Source organism: Xyrauchen texanus, chromosome 21 (genome assembly GCF_025860055.1).
Source record: "Xyrauchen texanus isolate HMW12.3.18 chromosome 21, RBS_HiC_50CHRs, whole genome shotgun sequence".
Classification (NCBI taxonomy): domain Eukaryota; kingdom Metazoa; phylum Chordata; class Actinopteri; order Cypriniformes; family Catostomidae; genus Xyrauchen; species Xyrauchen texanus.
In genome coordinates this window covers 30,408,029-30,428,352 of record NC_068296.1, presented here as the reverse complement: position 1 = coordinate 30,428,352, position 20,324 = coordinate 30,408,029, and the positions used below count along the sequence as shown (strand labels likewise).

At 38.5% G+C, this 20,324-nt stretch overlaps 1 protein-coding gene across 1 annotated transcript in view; it reads left to right on the top strand.

Annotated features, from left to right (window-relative positions):
- The window catches only part of LOC127661651 (tyrosine-protein kinase CSK), a 45,117-nt gene that overhangs the window by 6,178 nt on the left and 18,615 nt on the right, over positions 1-20,324 (top strand). Inside the window, exons 2-5 of the mRNA XM_052152464.1 lie at positions 15,710-15,784; positions 16,476-16,589; positions 17,347-17,459; positions 19,263-19,482. Of these exons, the coding sequence (XP_052008424.1) occupies positions 15,770-15,784; positions 16,476-16,589; positions 17,347-17,459; positions 19,263-19,482 (462 nt within the window). The 5' untranslated portion in view covers positions 15,710-15,769. The remainder of the gene's footprint in view (positions 1-15,709; positions 15,785-16,475; positions 16,590-17,346; positions 17,460-19,262; positions 19,483-20,324) is intronic.

Genomic DNA, 20,324 nt, shown 5'->3' with positions numbered 1-20,324 from the left:
ACATTTTGGTCTTAATTTAGACAGATCTAAGTTTTTATGCAACCAACTGAAACATGTCTGCACCAGCCTGCTGCGTATGCGTCTATGATTCACTGTAGAAGAGTCTTGATGTGGACCACATTTTAGCTGTAAAGACTACCTCTGACCCCTTACAAATATGTACTGTGGCAGTACCATGGTACAGTGATGGCATCGGATGGTATTACCTTTCACTTTGATATATGTACAGGTTTATTGAATGATAAGGCTACCAATTACCATATTCATATACCATGGTACTTAAACAGCCATCCACGCATTCACTGACTTCCTCTATCCTCTGCGCTTCTGCATTCTTCACTTCTCACCGGAGTTTACACTACGCCTACGTCATATGCCGGAACTTGACTCTCTCGTGACCGTGCGGACGGCCGTTACCGGAAGCCAGTGATTATAGTTTATAAAGTTATAAATATGGCTATTTTTCTTACAAAAACACATTCCTTTGCTTCAGAAGGCCTTTATTAACCCCCTGGAGACGTATGGATTACTTTTTTGATGGAGGGATGCACTTTTTTGAACTTCAAAATCTAAAGTACCATTCATTCCGATTATAATACTTGGAAGAGCCAGGATATTTTTTTATATAACTCCGATTGTATTTGGCTGAAAGAAGAAAGTCATATACAACTAGGATGGCTTGAGGGTGAGTAAATTATGTGATAATTTTAATTTTTGGGTGAACTAACCCTTGAAGTCATACCCTTACAAAAAATCACAATGTTTGAACTACTGTACAGTTATGATATCGGATGGTAATATCATGGTACTTTGATACATACCATGGTACTAAAATTCATGTTTTATGGTATTTACATAGTGCTCCATGGTGCTTCCAAGAATACCATGGTACATGTCCAAAAAAACAAAACATTGTAGTACCATGGTTCTGTTTGGTAAATGGTCCTTTTGTAAGAGGACAAGAATACCATGGTATTACCCCATGATACCCACATGTTCAGATTCATAATATTACCATGGTATATGCCCAAAACATGGTATTGTCCAAATAGTAAAAAATCAAAACATGGTAATTCAATTGCCCTTTTTTTGTTATTGAATGCATATGTACATTTGTTTTTTCCAGCAGTGTTCTTTGATGTGGCAGACAGCCATGCACCCTCTTACTGCAGATGCAATGTGTGTGTGTGTCCAGTAGAATAGATGCATTGTGTTGTGGTGACTAGGGCAGCAGCGCAGAGGGTGGCGTCCATCTGGACAGAGCATGATTAGACATACTGCACTAAAGAGAAACTTGAATCTTATGCTCAGAAACACACAACACACACACACACACACACACACACACACACACACATTTCAGTGTTTCCCACAGGATTTTGTGTGACTGTGGTGGGTGGACCTCGTACCCTGGGTGTTCCAGGGGAATGCTCCCCTGTTAGAAGATTTTGTACATTTTAAAGTTGCATCCATCTGGTGCACTTTGAGAGCAAAGTTAAGAAGCTAGACACATGAAGAACTTTGTGCTCTTGTAAACAATTTCGTGCTCTTATAGTAATTTAATCATAAACGCATTGGTTGTATAGATATGCATGGTGATGACACAGCAAAAAATTCACACCCACAAAGCATGGTAAACGACACTGTAGCATTAAGTCAACTTGCCTTATAAATAGCTAATTTTACAAGATGAGCCAACGTGCTCCTCAGATGCTGAAAATAGTTACATTGTAACTAATGTTAACATTAGTTAATTAGCTAACGTTAGCTAGCTAGATATAACGTTACATACATTATGTATAATGTTATACATTGTTTTTCACGACAAGCAGCCAGATATATTTGTCGACATTAGTGAGGAGATTGACAGCTAACGTCGTTAGCTAATGATAGATTAACGTTAATTATTGGTAAATGGTCTGCACATATATAGCGTTTTTTTTTTTTTAACCTTAGCGTTTTTTTCAAAGCGCTTTACACTGTGACTCAATCACCCATTCACACACATTCACACACCAATGATGGCAGAGCTGCCATGCAAGCTGCAATTTACCTGTTTGTTGTTTACTGTTGCACAAAATACTGAACACATACGTGTGTGTGTGTGTGTGGCTGGTTCTCTGTCCTGTGAAATCTGAGAAAAGCACCATGGCATCCGCACCATCTGAAGGGACACTGAAAGCAGAACCACTCTCACACCCAGACCTCTAGGGAACTTCACATCTGTGTGTGTGAGAGACAGGAAGTGGAAGTGTTTGCACCTGCACCAACAGCAAAAAGAAAAAAATAATAACCTTCATAAAACGCCACGTATCATCCTGACCGAGGCATGTTTATCTGCTGACCGAGGCCGTACATCATAAAATAATTCATTGTTAATTGTACATAATAAATGTTGCAGTTTTTATTTGCCAGTGATGATGTCATCGAGTCCAGCTCTGGTCATTTGCTTTGGCATATTAGGCTACTCCAGCTGAAGCTCACACTGAACTGTATTCATACAGGACTGATTTATTCAAATGTGTCGCTCTGCACTGATCCACAGACGGCAGACGATAATTTGAATGAATAGTCTCCTGATAACTGACCGACACGTGATGATCCATGAATCAAACCATTCATGGATATCTGAAGCAAGTGTATGGATGTATCTTAAGCCCAGCATGATGCTTTAAGGCCTTTGCACACCAAATGTGAACTTTTGATGCAATTAACATTTTGAGTGGAAAAAATGTATTACTATGGTGTCATTCACACCTCGAGCAAACATTTGTGAGCTGAAAAAGCAAGGATTTTTTACGCTGTCAATATTTTTTTTTTACATTTCCTGACCAATAAAATATGAGCTTTGGATCACGTGTCAGGACCCACCACAGTTTCCAAAACCAGCACAACTGGTTGCGCTAAAGCACAGAAAACTGTTAGTTTTAACGCTGAAGTTAACTTGTGGAAGAAATCTTCCCTAAAGTAAGTTCTGGTGTCAGTGGCGCGATATCGAGGTAAGCCTGTGCGTTACATGCAGAGATGCAGAGCTGATCATTTGTGAGTTGGCTCGTGTCACAATTGCACAAAAACCAAGCTTCAATCGCAACACAAAAATAATGAGTTGCAGATGATAAACATTTTTAGTGCATATAAAGCAATGAACTTGAGAGTATCACTGAATTTTCCTTAGCGGCCCGAAATTTAGCTTGGGTGGCTGCAGAAATGTTTCAATGGAGGGAGTCATGGCCTTGTTCTTTACCTGCTGTCTGCAGCAACCATCCACACAGACTTAGCAAGTAATATGTTGCGTCAAGAATATTAATGAACTCGTTATTAGTAATTAGGTTCTTCTTCTCAATAGTGATGGTCGAAGGGCAGACCAGCTGAAAGGTAAAATTGTATGTCGATTTGTGCCGCCTATTGTAAAGGCACATTTATCGAGGGGGGGCTTCATATCACAGTTATCTCGAGTTATCTGAACCTCAGATCCACTTTAATTTTTCTATGTTTTATTATGATTGGATAGAGAATATCCTGCTGTCTCCAGGATCATGGGTTAATGTGAGAATCTCTGGGGGTGGAGAAACATTCTCTGAGCTTCTACTGTTTCCTCTTTAACCTTGAAGACCGCCACAGCGGTCCTGGGCAGCGTGTTTATCAGCTGTTGTTATTTTTGTGTGATGGAATCATTTGGATGCTGCTGTCAGTGTTTTAGACATCAGCACTGGCTTCCGGATATGATATAACTAAAGATAACTATATCTACATATTTTTCAGCCTTTTGATGATACTCAATATTTGAGTCAGTGTAAGTCAAAGCTGCTTTTTCAACATTAATTATACTCTGTGTATCTTGACTGCAATGCTTCAAGGCTAGTTTCACAACTAGATTCTACAGAAAATATGAGTTGTGTTTGCCCATGCAAAAGTCGCTGCCATAATGATAGTGTATTGCGGGTGGTTGCCAGTGTGTTGATTGGTGGTTTCTAGGGTGTTCGGATATAGCGATAGACTGATATGTGGTATATTGGCCGATTAATAGCTGTTATTTGGGCATTTTGCAATTTATCGCATCAGCCAATAACCGTGTTTGCTTGGCTGATTAACGGAAGTGTTAAGTTTCCCTCATCAATAGATTTGTCAATTGATAGTCAATACTTTCTGTTGCCAAAGTTTATGCAAATTTGAGTAAATACTGCATAAAATAAGTGTTTGTTTCACTTTAGAAATTTTGTGTACATCTGATTTGCTGTTGTTACATTGTATTATTTTTATGGCCTTTTGTATCGGTTGAAATACCTGTATTGGTTGACCACTATACTGGATGGTTTATAGGTGGTTCCTTACTGGCCTAAGTGATATATGATATGATATGATATTCATCCCCAAGTCTCTATGATATTCTTGTCTATAGATATGGCTCTGGTATGTGGGATTTTCTAGCCTGCCAGGTGAAAATCTCACTTAGGTTGCTTTCACACTAGCGCTTTTGGTGTGCACCCGGGGTCGAATGACGTCAAAGTTCGGTTAGTTTTCCGAACTCGTGTGCGCACCAGCGAACCGCACCTGGGTCCGCTTTTCTGGGGTACCATTCACGTGAACTCTAGTACTGTTCGCTGCTGATATGAACACAATCGTACCAAATCGCGGAAGTGAACCGCTTGTGATGACGTTTGATTTGCGTCTTTAATTATTATGGCATAATGCATTTCTCCTACCTGTTTGTGTCCAAATACACCGCCTTCAGAGAGAAGCTCACATTCTTTACATCTCTTGCAATGCAACTGCAGGCTCGCGGCAGACAAATGCTAATATTCATCACATCATTGCACATTCAATGCATCTGCGGGAGAGTTGAGAGAGAAAGTTTTCATGGTTTTCACAGTGACGTCTTCTCCAGGTGTTACCTAGATACAGTAGTAAACAGCTGCCGCTTGTACTCACGTTGATGACGTAATCAGACCGTGGTTCAGACCTAAATATAATCATGTGACCACAGACCAGCACGGGCAGTGGGAGGGGAAGGAAACGAACTCTGGTTTGGTCCAAGCAATCGACCCAAGTGTGAAAGCACCCTTAGAAAAGCACATTTTCTCTTCATTATTTGATGTAACATTTATGTCTATAAATGGTTCAGGACTATTATAGTCGTGTTGTCACAAGTCGTGTTGTTCATATTTCATATGTGTGCATGTATGTGTTATGAGTGATAATGTAGTAATATTGTAGCTCTTTTCATTATTTACTGTTGAATGATGCTGGCGTGTCTATGGAATTTAGCTCAATAGATAATTTTTACTTGCCATCTATTTATGGAAATCCATCACCTCTAACAAAGCTCCAGTAATGTATGCAAGCATGCACACACTCACACTTTCTCTCTCACACACACTCTAGATCAGTTTTGAGGTTAATGCGATAATAGTAACGAGCATTACATAATCAGATTACTTTTTTTCAGTAACGAGTAAAGTAACTCAATATTTTTTAAGACCATAATGTCTGAGTTACTTTTTAAATTGTAACAGTTCAAGGATGGGCAAGGAGGAGGCGGGAACCGGCTGAACAGTCAACGTAAATTTTAATCATAAACTTGACTTAAAAGTAAACAAACAGACAGGCATGCAACGTGGCTGCATGCGTCTCTCCTCTCTCTCTCTCTCTCGAACTGGTGCCATCGGCTCGTCTTTATCCCCCTTCCAGCTGATTAGCCCGATTCAGTTTGCGCGTTTCTTTTGTACACCTCTGCTGTCCCTGTATTGTGAGAAATCAGTATTAAAAGTGTGCAAATATTGGGGAGGAGACAGTGCATGAATGGCATTGTTGTTCTATAGATTTTGAGGCCAGAGACTGTTTAGCAAAGAGGGAGAAGTTGGAATGCGCAACCAAGAAGCTCTAGCACCCAACAGTCAATGGACGTAGAAAGGAAGTCTCCTCTTGCAGGTAAAAGAACCTTTCACCTTTTAGATACAGACATCGCCTGTCAGTCAACGTGCTAATGTGCATGCGCATTTCGTATTTTAGAGTAATGTGAGGTCAGTATTCTTTGAGTGAAACACGGTTGATTCATGTTAATACACACTGCATTAAAAAATCAGTAAACATGTTTAGGCAGAGGGATTATAAGACTAGTCTTCCATTGGTCACGACATGATTCACAAGGTGAAATACTCGCTCAATTTGCTGACTTATGCAGCCAAACTGCTCTGTGTTAGAGCCCCCTGTAACTGGGAAAATGGGATGAGAAAAGCTGAATCTGGATCAGCGACTCCAAGCAACGTCCTACATCGACTGTGTATGCAAAGAAAATGTCTTGGTTTCTAAAAAGTAGTGCCTGACTGATTTATCGGCCGATATTATCCTTTCATGATATATCGGTATCAGCGTATATGTGAAAAACACACACGCACAAAATAATATAAATTCTCATATTTTGATCCATTTAGTAAGTTTTCTTTAATGCATTCAAGCAATATTATTGTATTATGGCACAAGCCTATCCTACTATAAATTGTGTGACATCAAATAAACAAGAATTAGGTCAGAAGTAATCCGAAAGTAATCTAAAATCAATCATATTAAATTACCGTAAAAATGTAATCCAAAAGATTACGTTACTGACTACAATTTTAGTCTTGTAATTTGTAATCAGTACCAGATTACAGTTAAGAAGCAATCTACCCAGCACTTTTAACCAATAGGCTGCTACTACAATGAAATGTTGAAAATTGTTTCACTACATTGACATTTTCTGAATATTAAACCTTTACTGGCTGTTTTCTTAAAATGTGAATAAAATACAGCAAATGATGACTTCAGAATGGGATTGTTTATTACTAAATTTGTTTTATCTTAGTTACGTTCATATTTTTATTTGAAATGTAAATCTTTCACATATTCTTCCATGAGTTACCCCTTGATATGCATAACCTTTGTCTGATGAGTTGTATTTTCTATGGTGCTGTTATAGATGGTATAGTTACTTTTTTCTGATTTCAGTTGATAGACAGGCATCCTGAATTATCATTAGTTGCATTAGTTTTATCACTCATCTGAATTCTCTATGCACAGATATTGAAACTTTTTTCAGAACATATAATGCAGAAAACAATGCTTGAATTGGTGTCCTAACAGAGCACACACCAACTTCATTGTTTCCAGAGCTGAGCTGACAGTGGCTCTACAGACTGGGTGGAGTTGAGCTTTGCGGTGTTAAGCAGTGCGGACTTGAGCGGTGTCTTCTCGATAAGTTGCTAACTAGTTTGTGAAATACATACTGGAAAGTTAATAAACAATTGCCCCATAATTTTCCCTTTTCAATATAACTAATATAAGGTTAACCCTGTCCCTGACAACCATGTCACTCATGTTTATCACATCTGTTTGCTGTTAGCCAGCTATAGTTTGTCAGTGCTGTGAGTAATGTAACGGATTGAAAGGTAAACATCATAGCATCTTTTTGCAGCTTAGCAGACAATGGTGGATTGTGTCAGTTGAGTGTTGATTTCACATGGTGTTGTTTAACTATAATAAAAATTAACTATATCGGCCACCGTATCAGTAATCTGTAAAATGTTCCCCCTCTAAAATCGGTGTCGGCCTCAAAAATCACATATCCATCGGGCTCTACTGAAAAGATTCTACATTTTTGTTTTATAATAAACAAGTAGTTTGATTCATGAAACAAACCATTTTTATGACATTTTTGTTACATTAAAAACGATTCCATTTAATTTGTAGCAACATGCGCCTTTGCAGTTTTGGCGTCTGTACGCACTGTGGCTCAACTCAAAACATGCGTTCACTGAGATGACTTGTTATCTCAGACTTATTCCTTGAACATGTTAAGGCGGGTGCACACTGCACGATTTATAATAGTCCTTTACGAATGTTGCTTGTCAGACTGTACGATATGAACAAATTGATATCGCCGTGGCACACTGTGTGACATTATGTCAGACTGCACAATATACATAGTAGCCGACTGTGGTCCCAATCGTCCCGATCGGTGAATGTGACTCACGTTACGGGAGTGTTGCGGAATAGAAGCAGAATTTGCCCACCACAGAGGAGCATTATTTTTTTTTTCTCTGAAAGTCAGGACATCATTATTTCCATTGATGTTTCAGCTAGTGTTTATTTTTTCATAAATACTATAATTTGTTATTATTATTTTAGACTAGCTACACTGATGGTAATGAGGAGCATTTCCTCCGGTGTAATATGTGTGTTCTGTTTGAATTATGTTTGAAATTAGGAAACAAACGGGACAATAACGGGCTCATATAAGTAAATGTGCTCTTCAATTTTTAAAAGGAGGGAGAGAAAACTTTCTGTAGATTTTGACATCAACAACAAAAATAATGTCACTTGATGCATGTCCTTGTACTGGAAAACCATGAACAAAACTATGCAACATAAAAGGAAGTGCTACCCAGGATACATTAAATACAGGTGACGTTTTTACTATGGTGTGTCACCACTTGATTTCCAATGTAAAATCTGTCCTGAAGCAAAACCAGTTGAGAAGCACTGAGTTTAAGGGACAGACAAGAGCAGTCTACAGTATATGTTAACTGTTAATAATCATAGGACATTACTTTTAAGAAGTTCAGATGAAACATCAAATAGTCACTGGTGCTCCTGCCAATGTTCCACAAATTTTTCCTCCATTTCTTCGGTCCAATGAGACTTTCTTGATACTGCAGCCATGCTAGTTGATGTTCTGTTGCAGGTACATCAGGACTCCTCCCACTTAAACTTCCCATGCACCGTTTCTCGCTCTCTCATTGGCTGTAGGTCAATGCTACAGTTGTATTTCTCATTGGCTGTTATTCAGTCAAAACATATTTCACATTGTATGATTTGGAATCACAGACAGGTCCAGATATTTAGCATTCTAGATATCTCGCTGACATCGGCGACTCGTCGGCTCTTCTCTCAAATCACGTCTTTGATACTTCATTCATTGCGATCGTCGCTCATGGGAGCGAGCTCTGATGTGCCTACGATTTCTGGCATTTGTCGTCGATCTCCACAAAACTGTCGGTAGAAATTAGAGGTTATCCGATGTATCCATTTTACAGATAAATCTGTGCCGGTAGATGCTTTTTGGAACTGACAGTTATCTGTACAAGTCTTTGCCAATAGTTGCCAAGAATATTTTGTATTATTATTTTGGTATTTTTTTTTTCTCCCTTAGTGTTCCTCTGTAGCCTGAGCTGGAGAAGTCTACAGTTGGAATGCATTGGTTCTAGAGTATAACAGCTGCCTCTAGAAGTAAAAAAATAAACAATCACTTACACCACAAGGGGATTTGCTGTATCTAAATCTTTTATCATTAACCAAATTCATCCATATTTTTAACTTCGCATCAATACATATTTTGTTATTTTGATTAGATAATCATGTGTTCTAAATTGGAGTGATGTTATTCAAAGAAAAATTTTACTATTTGAAAATGAGCCATAATCCTTATTCCTCATTAAACCTCATCTGGTGATGTATACAAAACCTTTTGTTTGTTGAATAGGCTATATAGGCTATAAAAAGCTTAATTTAGTTTATACTTAATAGAGCATTGTAACAAGGCCAAGTCTCCATTTCAAAATAAAAGTCCCTGTTGTTTGTGGTTATGCACCAATTAATATTATTTTCATATTTATTATTATCTGGATATTATTGGGATTATGGTTGAAAAATAAACTGTATCTGGGATTTTAATCATTTTGGAGTCTGACTCTTTTAGCCTCTGTGTCTGTGCCCGTCATGGTAAGGAAAATGTAAGAATTGTTTTCACAGTCTATACATCACATTCTTTTTAAACGAACAGCAGAATAATCACCGTTTTCCACCACCTTAGTTATTGGTATCGGCAAAATCCACTGTCGGTCGACCACTACTAGAAAGACGTGTTTTGAAATGTGAAATGCTGTTGAGCACACATTTCTTTATAAAGCAATAAACCACCTAAATTCAATTACACTGATTTTTACCATGAGTATGGGGTGTTGTAAAGCAATAACGTCAGGGTTGCTGCAGACTTTTTAAGAACTTTTTCAAGACCTGAAAAAATACAATTAATACCATATCAACATACCAAAACAAACCAACACAATTTAATGTAATCAAATGATCCCATTATCAAATAAATCACTTAAACTGGGAGGTGCACACATTCAACCTGGCCTTAACATTGTTTATCAGTGAAACAGGGTATGATATATGCAAGTTTAAAATACTCAAGACATGTTTTCCGCATATATTATTATATGCTGGTGGAAGTATCCATATCCAAAGTAAAACGAGTCCTATATCGGCATAACATTGAAAGGCTGCTCAGCAAGGAAGAAGCCTCTGCTCCAAAACCGCCATAAAAAAGCCAGACTACAGTTTGCAAGTGCACATGGGGACAAAGATCTTACTTTTTGGAGAAATTTCCTCTGGTCTGATGAAACAAAAATTGAACTGTTTGGCCATAATGACCATCGTTATGTTTGGAGGAAAACACCATCCCAACCGTGAAGCATGGGGATGGCAGCATCATGTTATGGGGGTGATTTGCTGCAGGAGGGACTGGTGCACTTCACAAAATAAATGGCATCATGAGGAAAATTATGTGGATATATTGAAACCACATCTCAAGATATCAACCAGGAAGTTAAAGCTCGGTCACAAATGGGTCTTCCAAATGGACAATGACCCCAAGCATACCTCCAAGTTGTGGAAAAATAGCTTAAGGACAACAAAGTCAAGATATTGGAGTGGCCATCACAAAGCCCTGACCTCAATCCGAGAAAATTTGTGGGCAGAACTGAAAACGCATGTGCGAGCAAGGAGGCCTACAAACCTGACCCAGTTACACCAGTTCTGTCTGGAGGAATGGGCCAAAATTCTAGCAACTTATTGTGACAAGCTTGTAAAATGCTACCCAAAAGGTTTGACCGAAGTTAAACAGTTTAAAGGCAATACTACCAAATACTTACAAAGTTGATGCAAACTTCTGATCCACTGGGAATGTAATGAAAGAAATAAAAGCTGAAATGGGGGGCCTGGGTAGCTCAGAGAGTATTGATGCTGACTACCACCCCTGGAGTTGTGAGTTTGAATCCAGGGCATGCTGAGTGACTCCAGCCAGGTGCATTCCGAAAGTATTCAGAAACCTTAATTTTTTTTCACATTTTGGTATGTTGCAGACTTGTGCTGAAATGCTTTAAATAATTTTTTCCCCATCAATCTATATTCCATACCCCATACTTACAAAGCAAAAATCTGATTTGTGATGACTGCAAAATTATAAAAAATAAAAACCTGAAATATCACATTGGCATAAGTATTCAGACCTTTTGCTATGACACTTGAAATTTAGCTCAGGTGCATCCCATTTCTCTGGATCATCTTTGAGATGTTTCTACACTTTGATTAGTGTCCACCTGTGGAGAGGCACACACCTGTCTATATAAGGTCTCACAGCTGATAATGCATACCAGAGCAAAAAACATTTGGTCAAATGAACTGCCTGCAGAGCTCAGAGACAGGATTGTGTCGAGGCACATATCTGGGGAAGGATTAAAAAAAAATTTCAGCTGCATTGAAGGTTCCCAAGAGCACAGTGGCCTGAATAATCCTTAAATGGAGGACGTTTGTAACAACTTGGACTTTTCCTAGAGCTGGTCATCTGGTGAAACTTGGCAATCAGGAGAGAAGGGTCTTGGTAAGAGAGGTAACCAAGAACCAGATGGTCACTCTGGTTGAGCTCTAGAGAACATTTGTGGTGATAGGAGAAACTTACAGAAATACAACCATCACTGGAACACTCCATCGATCTGGGCTTTATGGCAGAGAGGCCACACGTAAGACTCTCCTCAGTGCAATAAAGAAAATATGTAAAAAAGCACTTTCTTGGTTGAAAGTTTGTTCCGTCGATGTTTAACTATTTTATGATCGAATTTATTGTTTTATGATGATTTTAGCTTTGAAGTGAGGCCTTCTCACTCCTTCTTGCCATGTCGAGTCCTGAGCGCCCTTAGATCTCACATAGGAGGACCTGGACTGTCTGGTCCTTTTTGTTTCAGACACTTAAAAATGTCCTGCTCAAAAATAGTGCATATTTAATCATGAGCTTTTATATCATGAGAATGGTATGATAAGATACATGATATTCATTTTCACCAGATTTCTCTTCATACACCAGCATAAGATTATATTTATCAGTTATAGGGGATTGCACATCGCTACACACATTTTAAAGAGGTCTATCAGTCTATAATCATTAATTTGTCAGGTACAAACGTTACCACAGTTCAAAGTGATTTTCAGCATTATCTAGCAAGGCTAGATTAAGATTAAATGTCTTAAGAGTTGTGCAAATCTGATCGTCCCTGTAATTTTACAAAAGAGAAGTCTGCTTTAACTCTGTGTGGAAGATCAGGTTGCGGAGGTGCCTTTCTGACCAGTGAGGATGCCTGGGCCATTTGATTTATGACAGTGAAGAATTCCAGGATTGCAAAGGTTGAAAATCCTGGATTCAAGTCATATTGTTTCAATTCTTCTGCATGTATAATAATACAATGTCTAGTGGAAACCAGGCACTGCTCATCACCTGTGCAGCACCATCCCAACGGTGCAGCATGGTGGTGGTAGCATCATGCTGTGGGGGTGTTTTTCAGCGGAAGAGACTGGGGGACTGGTCGGGGTTGAAGGAAAGCTGAACGCAGAAAAATACAGAGATATTCTTAATGAAAACCTGGTCCAGAGCACTCAGGACCTCACACTGTGGCGAAGTTTCACCTTCCTACAGGACAATAAAAATAAGCACACAACCAAGTTAATGCAAGAGTGGCTTAGGACAGCTTTGTGAATGTCCTTGAGTGTCCCAGCCAGAGCCCGGAGTTGAACCCAACAAACATCTCTGGAGAGACCTGAAAATGCCTGTCCACCGTCAGTCCCCTACCAACCTGACAGAGCTTGAGAGGATCTTCAAAGAAGAATGGCAGAAAACCCATAAAGACTTGAGGCTGTAATCGCTGCCAAAGGTGCTTCAACTCAGTACTGAGTTAAGGGTCTGAATACGTATGTCAATGTGATATTTCATTTTTTTCTTTATAATAAATTTACAGAGTTATCAAAAATCTGTTTTTTGCTTTCATTCTGGGGTATGGAGTGTAGATATGGAGTGTAGATTGTAGTTTTAAGCATTTTTGCATAAGGCTATGCACAAACATGTTTGTGTGTGTGTGTAACTGTGATGATGAGCATCATTCAACATTACAGATTCAAGTTAGAGGCATTTTAGTCTTGTAGCTGTTACCATGGTAATGGTAACGGCGGGATGCAGGATGCTGATGTGTTTAGAGGCAAGCTGAGATCAGACTTATGTTTAGTTCAGTGATGCATATGTGTGTTCGCAGCACTCTGACGGCTGTAAAACTGAGCAGGTAATCGCAGGTGTCAGTTTTGATCACATTGAAATTCCTGCGGCTTTCAGCACATTCCAACATTCTGATTTAGAAAAACCTGTGGCTAAGGTGAATGTTGAATGTCTGTTCATATCAAAATGTAATTACACACATCACCTCAACAAACTCCATGATTTTAGATATATTTCATGTATGTAGCAGAAACTAGTTACACACTGATGTTAATACTTGGGATTAGGTGTTGTTTTAAATCACTAACACTAATATGACCAAGTAAGAGTAATAGCGATGCTTGACTTGGCAAACACCACTTAAAGATGCATTATTTTGTCACATTGCATAGTAGGATGTTCAAGAGAGTTAGACGTGTCTGGATTTGTTTTGCTTTTGAAATATAATTTGACATGCTTTGAATGTAATTAATGTTGTTCTTTTACATTTCAAGAGTGCCATACATTCCCACACATACACATTCTTCACAGGGGCTGCTCCATTAGCATACTGAAGGCTACAATTGAAGCCCTTCCTTTTTGTTTGTAGATTGCAGAGATACACACACATACTAATATGTGTGTGGTTTGGGTGGTTTACAAGGAATTTATTTTTAGGTTACAAATGGGTAATTATAAGGTTATTATTATATAAATGTGGTTTATGAGGAAACTTTTAGTGTCCTCATAATTCAAATAGCTTAAAACAATGTTTTAGTGTGGGTTAGGTTAGAATCTATAGCTCGTACAGTATAAAAATAATTATGTCAGTGGAGAGTCCTCCTAAGGAGAGACGCACCAACGTGTGTGTGTGTGTGTGTGTGTGTGTGTGTGTGTGAAAGGCCAACATTTTTGGCACGATTGCAGTGTGTTTGTGCACATTTAAAAAGTGACAAAGATATAGTTAGTGTCTCAGTGTAATTGATTATACATTGATTATGTGTATTAGCCTATATTTATTACATGGCTCTCTGGAATACTTTATTGTGATTGATCAGTCGTGGTATTCTGTGGTCATATGTTTGTATAAAATGAGGCTGTAACTAACTGTTACTAACTAACTAATCAACTGTTGTCCCAGGCAAGTAATTTCCTACATAGTTGTGCTAGTTGCTTGTCTCTCGTATCAGACCACAGTCTCTTTCCTTTCACATTGTAAAACAGACAGATCTCGCAGTGAATTCAGAAACAGTATGTTGACTTTTGCTGAAATCGATCTGTGCTTACAGATTCAAAACACTGCCCCCGGTGGCTGGGTGTATGGGCATATGTGAGCTCCATTTTCCGATAGAAATGGCCACAGAGGGGCGCCAGAATGAGTTGTGTTCTGCTGTACAGGATTTTATAAACTGTACCCCGAAGATAATGTTAGAGGGAAAAATGCTACTAATTATGAGACTGCGATTACTGAACCTGGGTTTCCCACAATGTTGACAGAACACGCTTCCGGGTAAACGTGCTGGAGCCGATGCAGATATGTCTGATAGGAGATGCCACTTGTCGGCGAGTCGACATAATGTGGCCGATCCTAGGGTACCGGAACTCTTGGAAACAACATGCCAACGTCCTGTGTGATCATGTTGTTTAAAATATTCAGACTCAAATGAATATTTAATGTCCATTTTATTTAGGCTATATGCTAAGTATCTGTGTAACAAGTAGAATAATGTACAGTCACCTGGTCATTATTGCAAAATAGACCTCTTTAGGATGATTCAAGACCCCTCAACATCTTTAGTTTGCAAGATGTCTTACATAGGTGAGCTTAAGATGATGCTTGTTGCTATAGAATTGTGTGTCGCCAAATTTAGATGTTGTACCCACACGTTTGTTGTAAGAGGACAGCGGTGGCTCAGTGGTTGAGGCTCAGGGTTACTGATCAGAAGGTCGGGGGTTCAAGCCCCAGCACCACAAAGATGCCACTGTTGGGCCCTTGAGCAAGGCACTTAACTCCAGGTTGCTCCGGGGGGATTGTCCCTGTAATAAGTGCACTGTAAGTCGCTTTGGATAAAAGCGTCTGCCAAATGCATAAATGTAAATGTAAGAGGTGCAAAACTCTGACCTAAACACACAGACACACACTTCCCTCTCAGCAGTTTGATGGAAAATCTGTGTCAGCATTGATTTGAGGGTTTGTCTTGTTTTCACTTCCTGTTCTCGCTGGTTTGAGGGGCTTCAACATCTCACAAGCTTCTGCTTGATTCTGACACTGTCTTAATGATGTTATATATACAGCATGTTATTACACATTATTATGCATTTTGTTTTTATTTTCAGAACACAGTCAGACTGACTGATTATGTTTTGTTTCCTCAGCTCTGATGTTTCACGTCAGTCTGTGACGCTCATACAGGAGACCAGCAACACACACTCAACATGTCTGCTCTGCAGGTACACATATGCACACTGCATTCATTATGTCATCATTTACTCCACCTCATGTCGTTCCAAATTCATATGAGTGATCATTCAATTGGGTGTGACATGGCAGTCGACTACTAACATTAATATTTTTAACAGTGGTGGATTTAACAGGAGTATTTGTGAGGTGCTTTGAGAGATAGAAGTCTTTTGCTGATTCTGTCTGATACTGCTTAAATAAGTAGTTGCAGTTAGAAAGGTTAAAGTGATAGATGTCATGAACTAGATGTGTACCCTCAATATTATTTTGCAGGTCTGCGCTTTTTATTGCACAGCAAGGGTTGCCCTGAGACTCGTGCAATAAGATGTTATAGTTATTTTGCCTTTTTATTAGTTGAATATCCATTAGTCACCATGTTGAATTGCTGCGCTTAGCATCCATATATCCCTCTGAAACATGTCCGAGTGGGGTCAGGTGAATATAATGGAGCCTATGTTATATGTTATTATCCATTATTATTTAGTAGACTAGTCATTCAAACAACCAACCGATTTTGAAAATTGGTAGTTTTGCACATCCCTATTTCCATTACATCTTTTTTTCATACATTGAAAGTGAATGATGACTGAATCTTTGATGTCATATGTGTGATGATGTGGAGACTGATGAAGGAGACTCTTCGTCGCACGCCAGCACATTCACATCTTATTGCTCACACAGGCAACATGGCCGCCGGGCACAGAATGTGTGGCGAAGTATAATTTCCAGGGAAGCACTGATCAAGACTTGCCCTTCTGCAAAGGAGACCTGCTTACAATTATTGGTGTAACCAAGGTAACCAATGTAACCAATGAGGACCGACTAAGGGGAGAGGCTACATGATGATGTCATTTGAACAGCCTAAAGATTCATGAACATATCCTGGGCATATGTCTTCTCAAATTCTAAGCAGAAATAAATAATATTTTGCATAAAGAAAATGAAGCCTATTTTAGTACATTTTTAGCATTGTTTAATAAAAAAATGTTTTTGCATTGTGACATTATTTTCATAACAAATAAATAATTCACAAATAAATCTAATTCACATTACTGTAAAACAATTATATTTCATTTGTAAAGTAGTATTTGTTGTACTGCCTTTAGTTTATGCAGATGTAAATAAAAATATCATAAATAATAATTTTTTTATTAGAATCCTCTTTGAGAATAATGAGAATTACAAAAATAACTCCAAAGTAAAATGTCCATACGCATAATGGTAATTACAAATTGTTGTTAAAGCATTGTCACAATTAATGCAAAAATCTACAAATGGGGTTCATTTTCTTCATGCATAATATAATTTTTTACACTTGTTATTTTATTGATTTTGAGATCCACATGATTTTCCACTGATTTAGTTGGCGATATAAAATCGAGCAATATCGTTACCATTTCCGTGATCTTAATATGATTTTTAATTGCTGAATGTATTAAGTCAAGTCAAATAAAAAATATTGAGATATAATTGTCCAGACCTGCTGTCATGTGATGCTCTTGTGAGTTGTGGTGTTGCGTGATTGTTGGGATTTATTGATTTGTTGATTCAGGACCCAAACTGGTACAAAGCAAAGAACTCAGTTGGCGTAGAGGGCACGATTCCAGCCAACTACGTTCAGAAGAGAGAGGGGGTGAAGTCTGGAGGAAAACTCAGTTTGATGCCGTGAGTACATGCACTTTAATTTAATTACTACGATTTGCTACTTGCTATTGCTAGTCGGTAGCAGGTGATATTAGTGGGTGGGGGTTTCTCATTCTAGAGAGCATGAAAAGTGGCCAAAAATGTGGATTTGCTACTGTGGAAAAGATCATTTTCTCTGGAAGTGAAAGACTGAATAAATTCATTTAACCTATAGTAGTACACTAGCATAAAGATGGCCTCAAAACTAACAAACATGACTGAAAGCTACAAAACTTCTTCAATTTTAAACCTGGGTTTAACTTTATGAGGAGAACAGAGATTCTATTCTTTAAAAGCAAGTCTAAATATCTTATATGCTGCTTCTCAGGTGAATGCATAATTTTTAAAGGATTTTTAGATTTTTTTAGATTTATTAGGATTTTTTAAAACATTTGTATTTTTAATATTGTGTTCAACATTCTCAGATAACAATTTTTTCTTCTGCAGTATAGCTGCTAAAGTAAATGTACATTGTTTTAAATTAGTTTTAGAAATTTATATTGGAAAACAAGCCAAAAAACAAACAAATCAAAAGCGTATTTTGTATAATGGAGCGAAGACTTCCTCTCTCACCTTTCTGTTCACTTTAATCCAGCTTTAACTCTCAAAAATCAAACTCTCTCTTATTAATAAAGCTGCGTATTGCCAATTTTCTTCATGATAAGAAATGCACAGTGATATATATTATGATTCAATAAGTCATGAGCCATCGCGTTATAATCTAGCTGCATTAAGTGTATGCGCTCGAGAGTGGGCATCAGCTGGGTGCAGTTTCAGTCTCTCCCCCTTAGATCTGGACATTTGCGCAACTCATAGGAGAGGCGCTGACTGCACAGAGAAATGCCAGTTTAAGAGTTTGTAGTTATTTACATGATCTGCTTCTGTATTATTTTAACATTTATAACGCTATAACGCATTAAATATAGCTGCATTAAAGATATAATGATGGGGTGTTTCCTTTAAAGACGCTTGACACGCAAGTTCTGCTTCAGCGGAGCGGCAGCTCCAGATACATTTATTTTACAACGAAAGTTCTTCTGTATTTACTTATTTTTTATTTTTGTATAATTCCCTTGTACTTTGCGATCTACATAAGATGAAGCTGTTTGAAAGGTTGAGAGTGCATCTGGACTGTGTAATGCTTCCTCTCCTCAATCAGGCACGAGCTGCAGTGCTGCTCTCAGATAAATATCTATTATTACATCTTTGTCTATTTGGAAATCCGAATTTGAACCAACTGCTACTAGCGACAGGACATTTTGTCAATCGTTTGGTTTCTGATATCCTTCTCCAGTGAATCGTAATATTGTTCTTTTATTACTTGCTAGATTTCATTAACTCTGCATTCTGAGACCAAAATCTAATTCAACAGCTGTTGGCTGTGGATTATTTGGCTTTAATTTGATTTAAGTAACATTAAGTTCTGTGACATCGTTGTTCTACACAATCTTTTCTCAATGACTTCTGTCTGTCTGCCGCTGCTGATGGGGCTCATATAAATGAACTCTGTATTGCAGGTAATTCAGTTGGCATTCATGTTTTCATCTCTTAATTATTCTAGTATACCAGTGCAGCACATTCGAGTTAAGAACCGCCAATTTAAGGAACAGCAACAGACCTTAATTGAGCAATCACAGTTCACTCTTGAACATTATGTTTAGGGGTGGGTAAATCTTCAAAAGCCTAAACAGCATTTCTTTACAACACATTTAATTCCTTTAATCTCTCTGAATCAAATAATACTTTCAGAGCTATACTTTTCTCTCTTTCTCTCTCTCTTCTCAGATGGTTTCATGGTAAGATCACACGTGATCAAGTTGAGCGTTTGCTGTATCCGCCAGAGACGGGACTGTTCTTGGTGCGCGAGAGCACAAACTACCCCGGCGACTACACACTGTGTGTTAGCTGTGACGGAAAGGTGGAACATTATCGCATCATTTACCACAGTGGAAAACTGTCCATCGATGAGGAGGAGTACTTTGATAATCTCATGCAGCTAGTGGAGGTGTGTATGTAAATTTGTCTGAGAGTATGTGTATGTAAGGTTGTCTGTGGTTATGTGTGTGTGTGTAAGGTTGTCTGTGGTTATGTGTGTGTGTAAGGTTGTCTGTGGTTATGTGTGTGTGTAAGGTTGTCTGTGGGTGTGTGTGTGTGTGTGTGTGTGTAAGGTTGTCTGTGGGTTTGTGTGTGTAAGGTTGTCTGTGGGTATGTGTGTGTGTAAGGTTGTCTGTGGTTATGTGTGTGTGTAAGGTTGTCTGTGGGTTTGTGTGTGTAAGGTTGTCTGTGGTTATGTGTGTGTGTAAGGTTGTCTGTGGGTATGTGTGTGTGTAAGGTTGTCTGTGGGTATGTGTGTGTGTAAGGTTGTCTGTGGTTATGTGTGTGTGTAAGGTTGTCTGTGGGTTTGTGTGTGTAAGGTTGTCTGTGGGTATGTGTGAGCGTGTATTTATCACTTTGTGGGGACCAAATGTCCCCATAAGGATAGTAAAACCCGAAATCTTTGACCTTGTGGGGACATTTTGTCGGTCCCCATGAGGAAAACAGCTTATAAATCATACTAAATTATGTTTTTTGAAAATGTAAAAATGCAGAAAGTTTTCTGTGAGGGTTAGGTTTAGGGGTAGGGTTAGGTTTAGGGGATAGAATATAAAGTTTGTACAGTATAAAAACCATTATGTCTATGGAAAGTCCCCATAAAACATGGAAACACAACATATGTGTGTGTGTGTGTGTGTGTGTGTGTGTGTGTGTGTGTGTGTGTGTGTGTGTGTGTGTGTGTGTGTGTGTGTGTGTGAGCGTTTATTTATCACTTTGTGGGGACCAAATGTCCCCATAAGGATAGTAAAACCC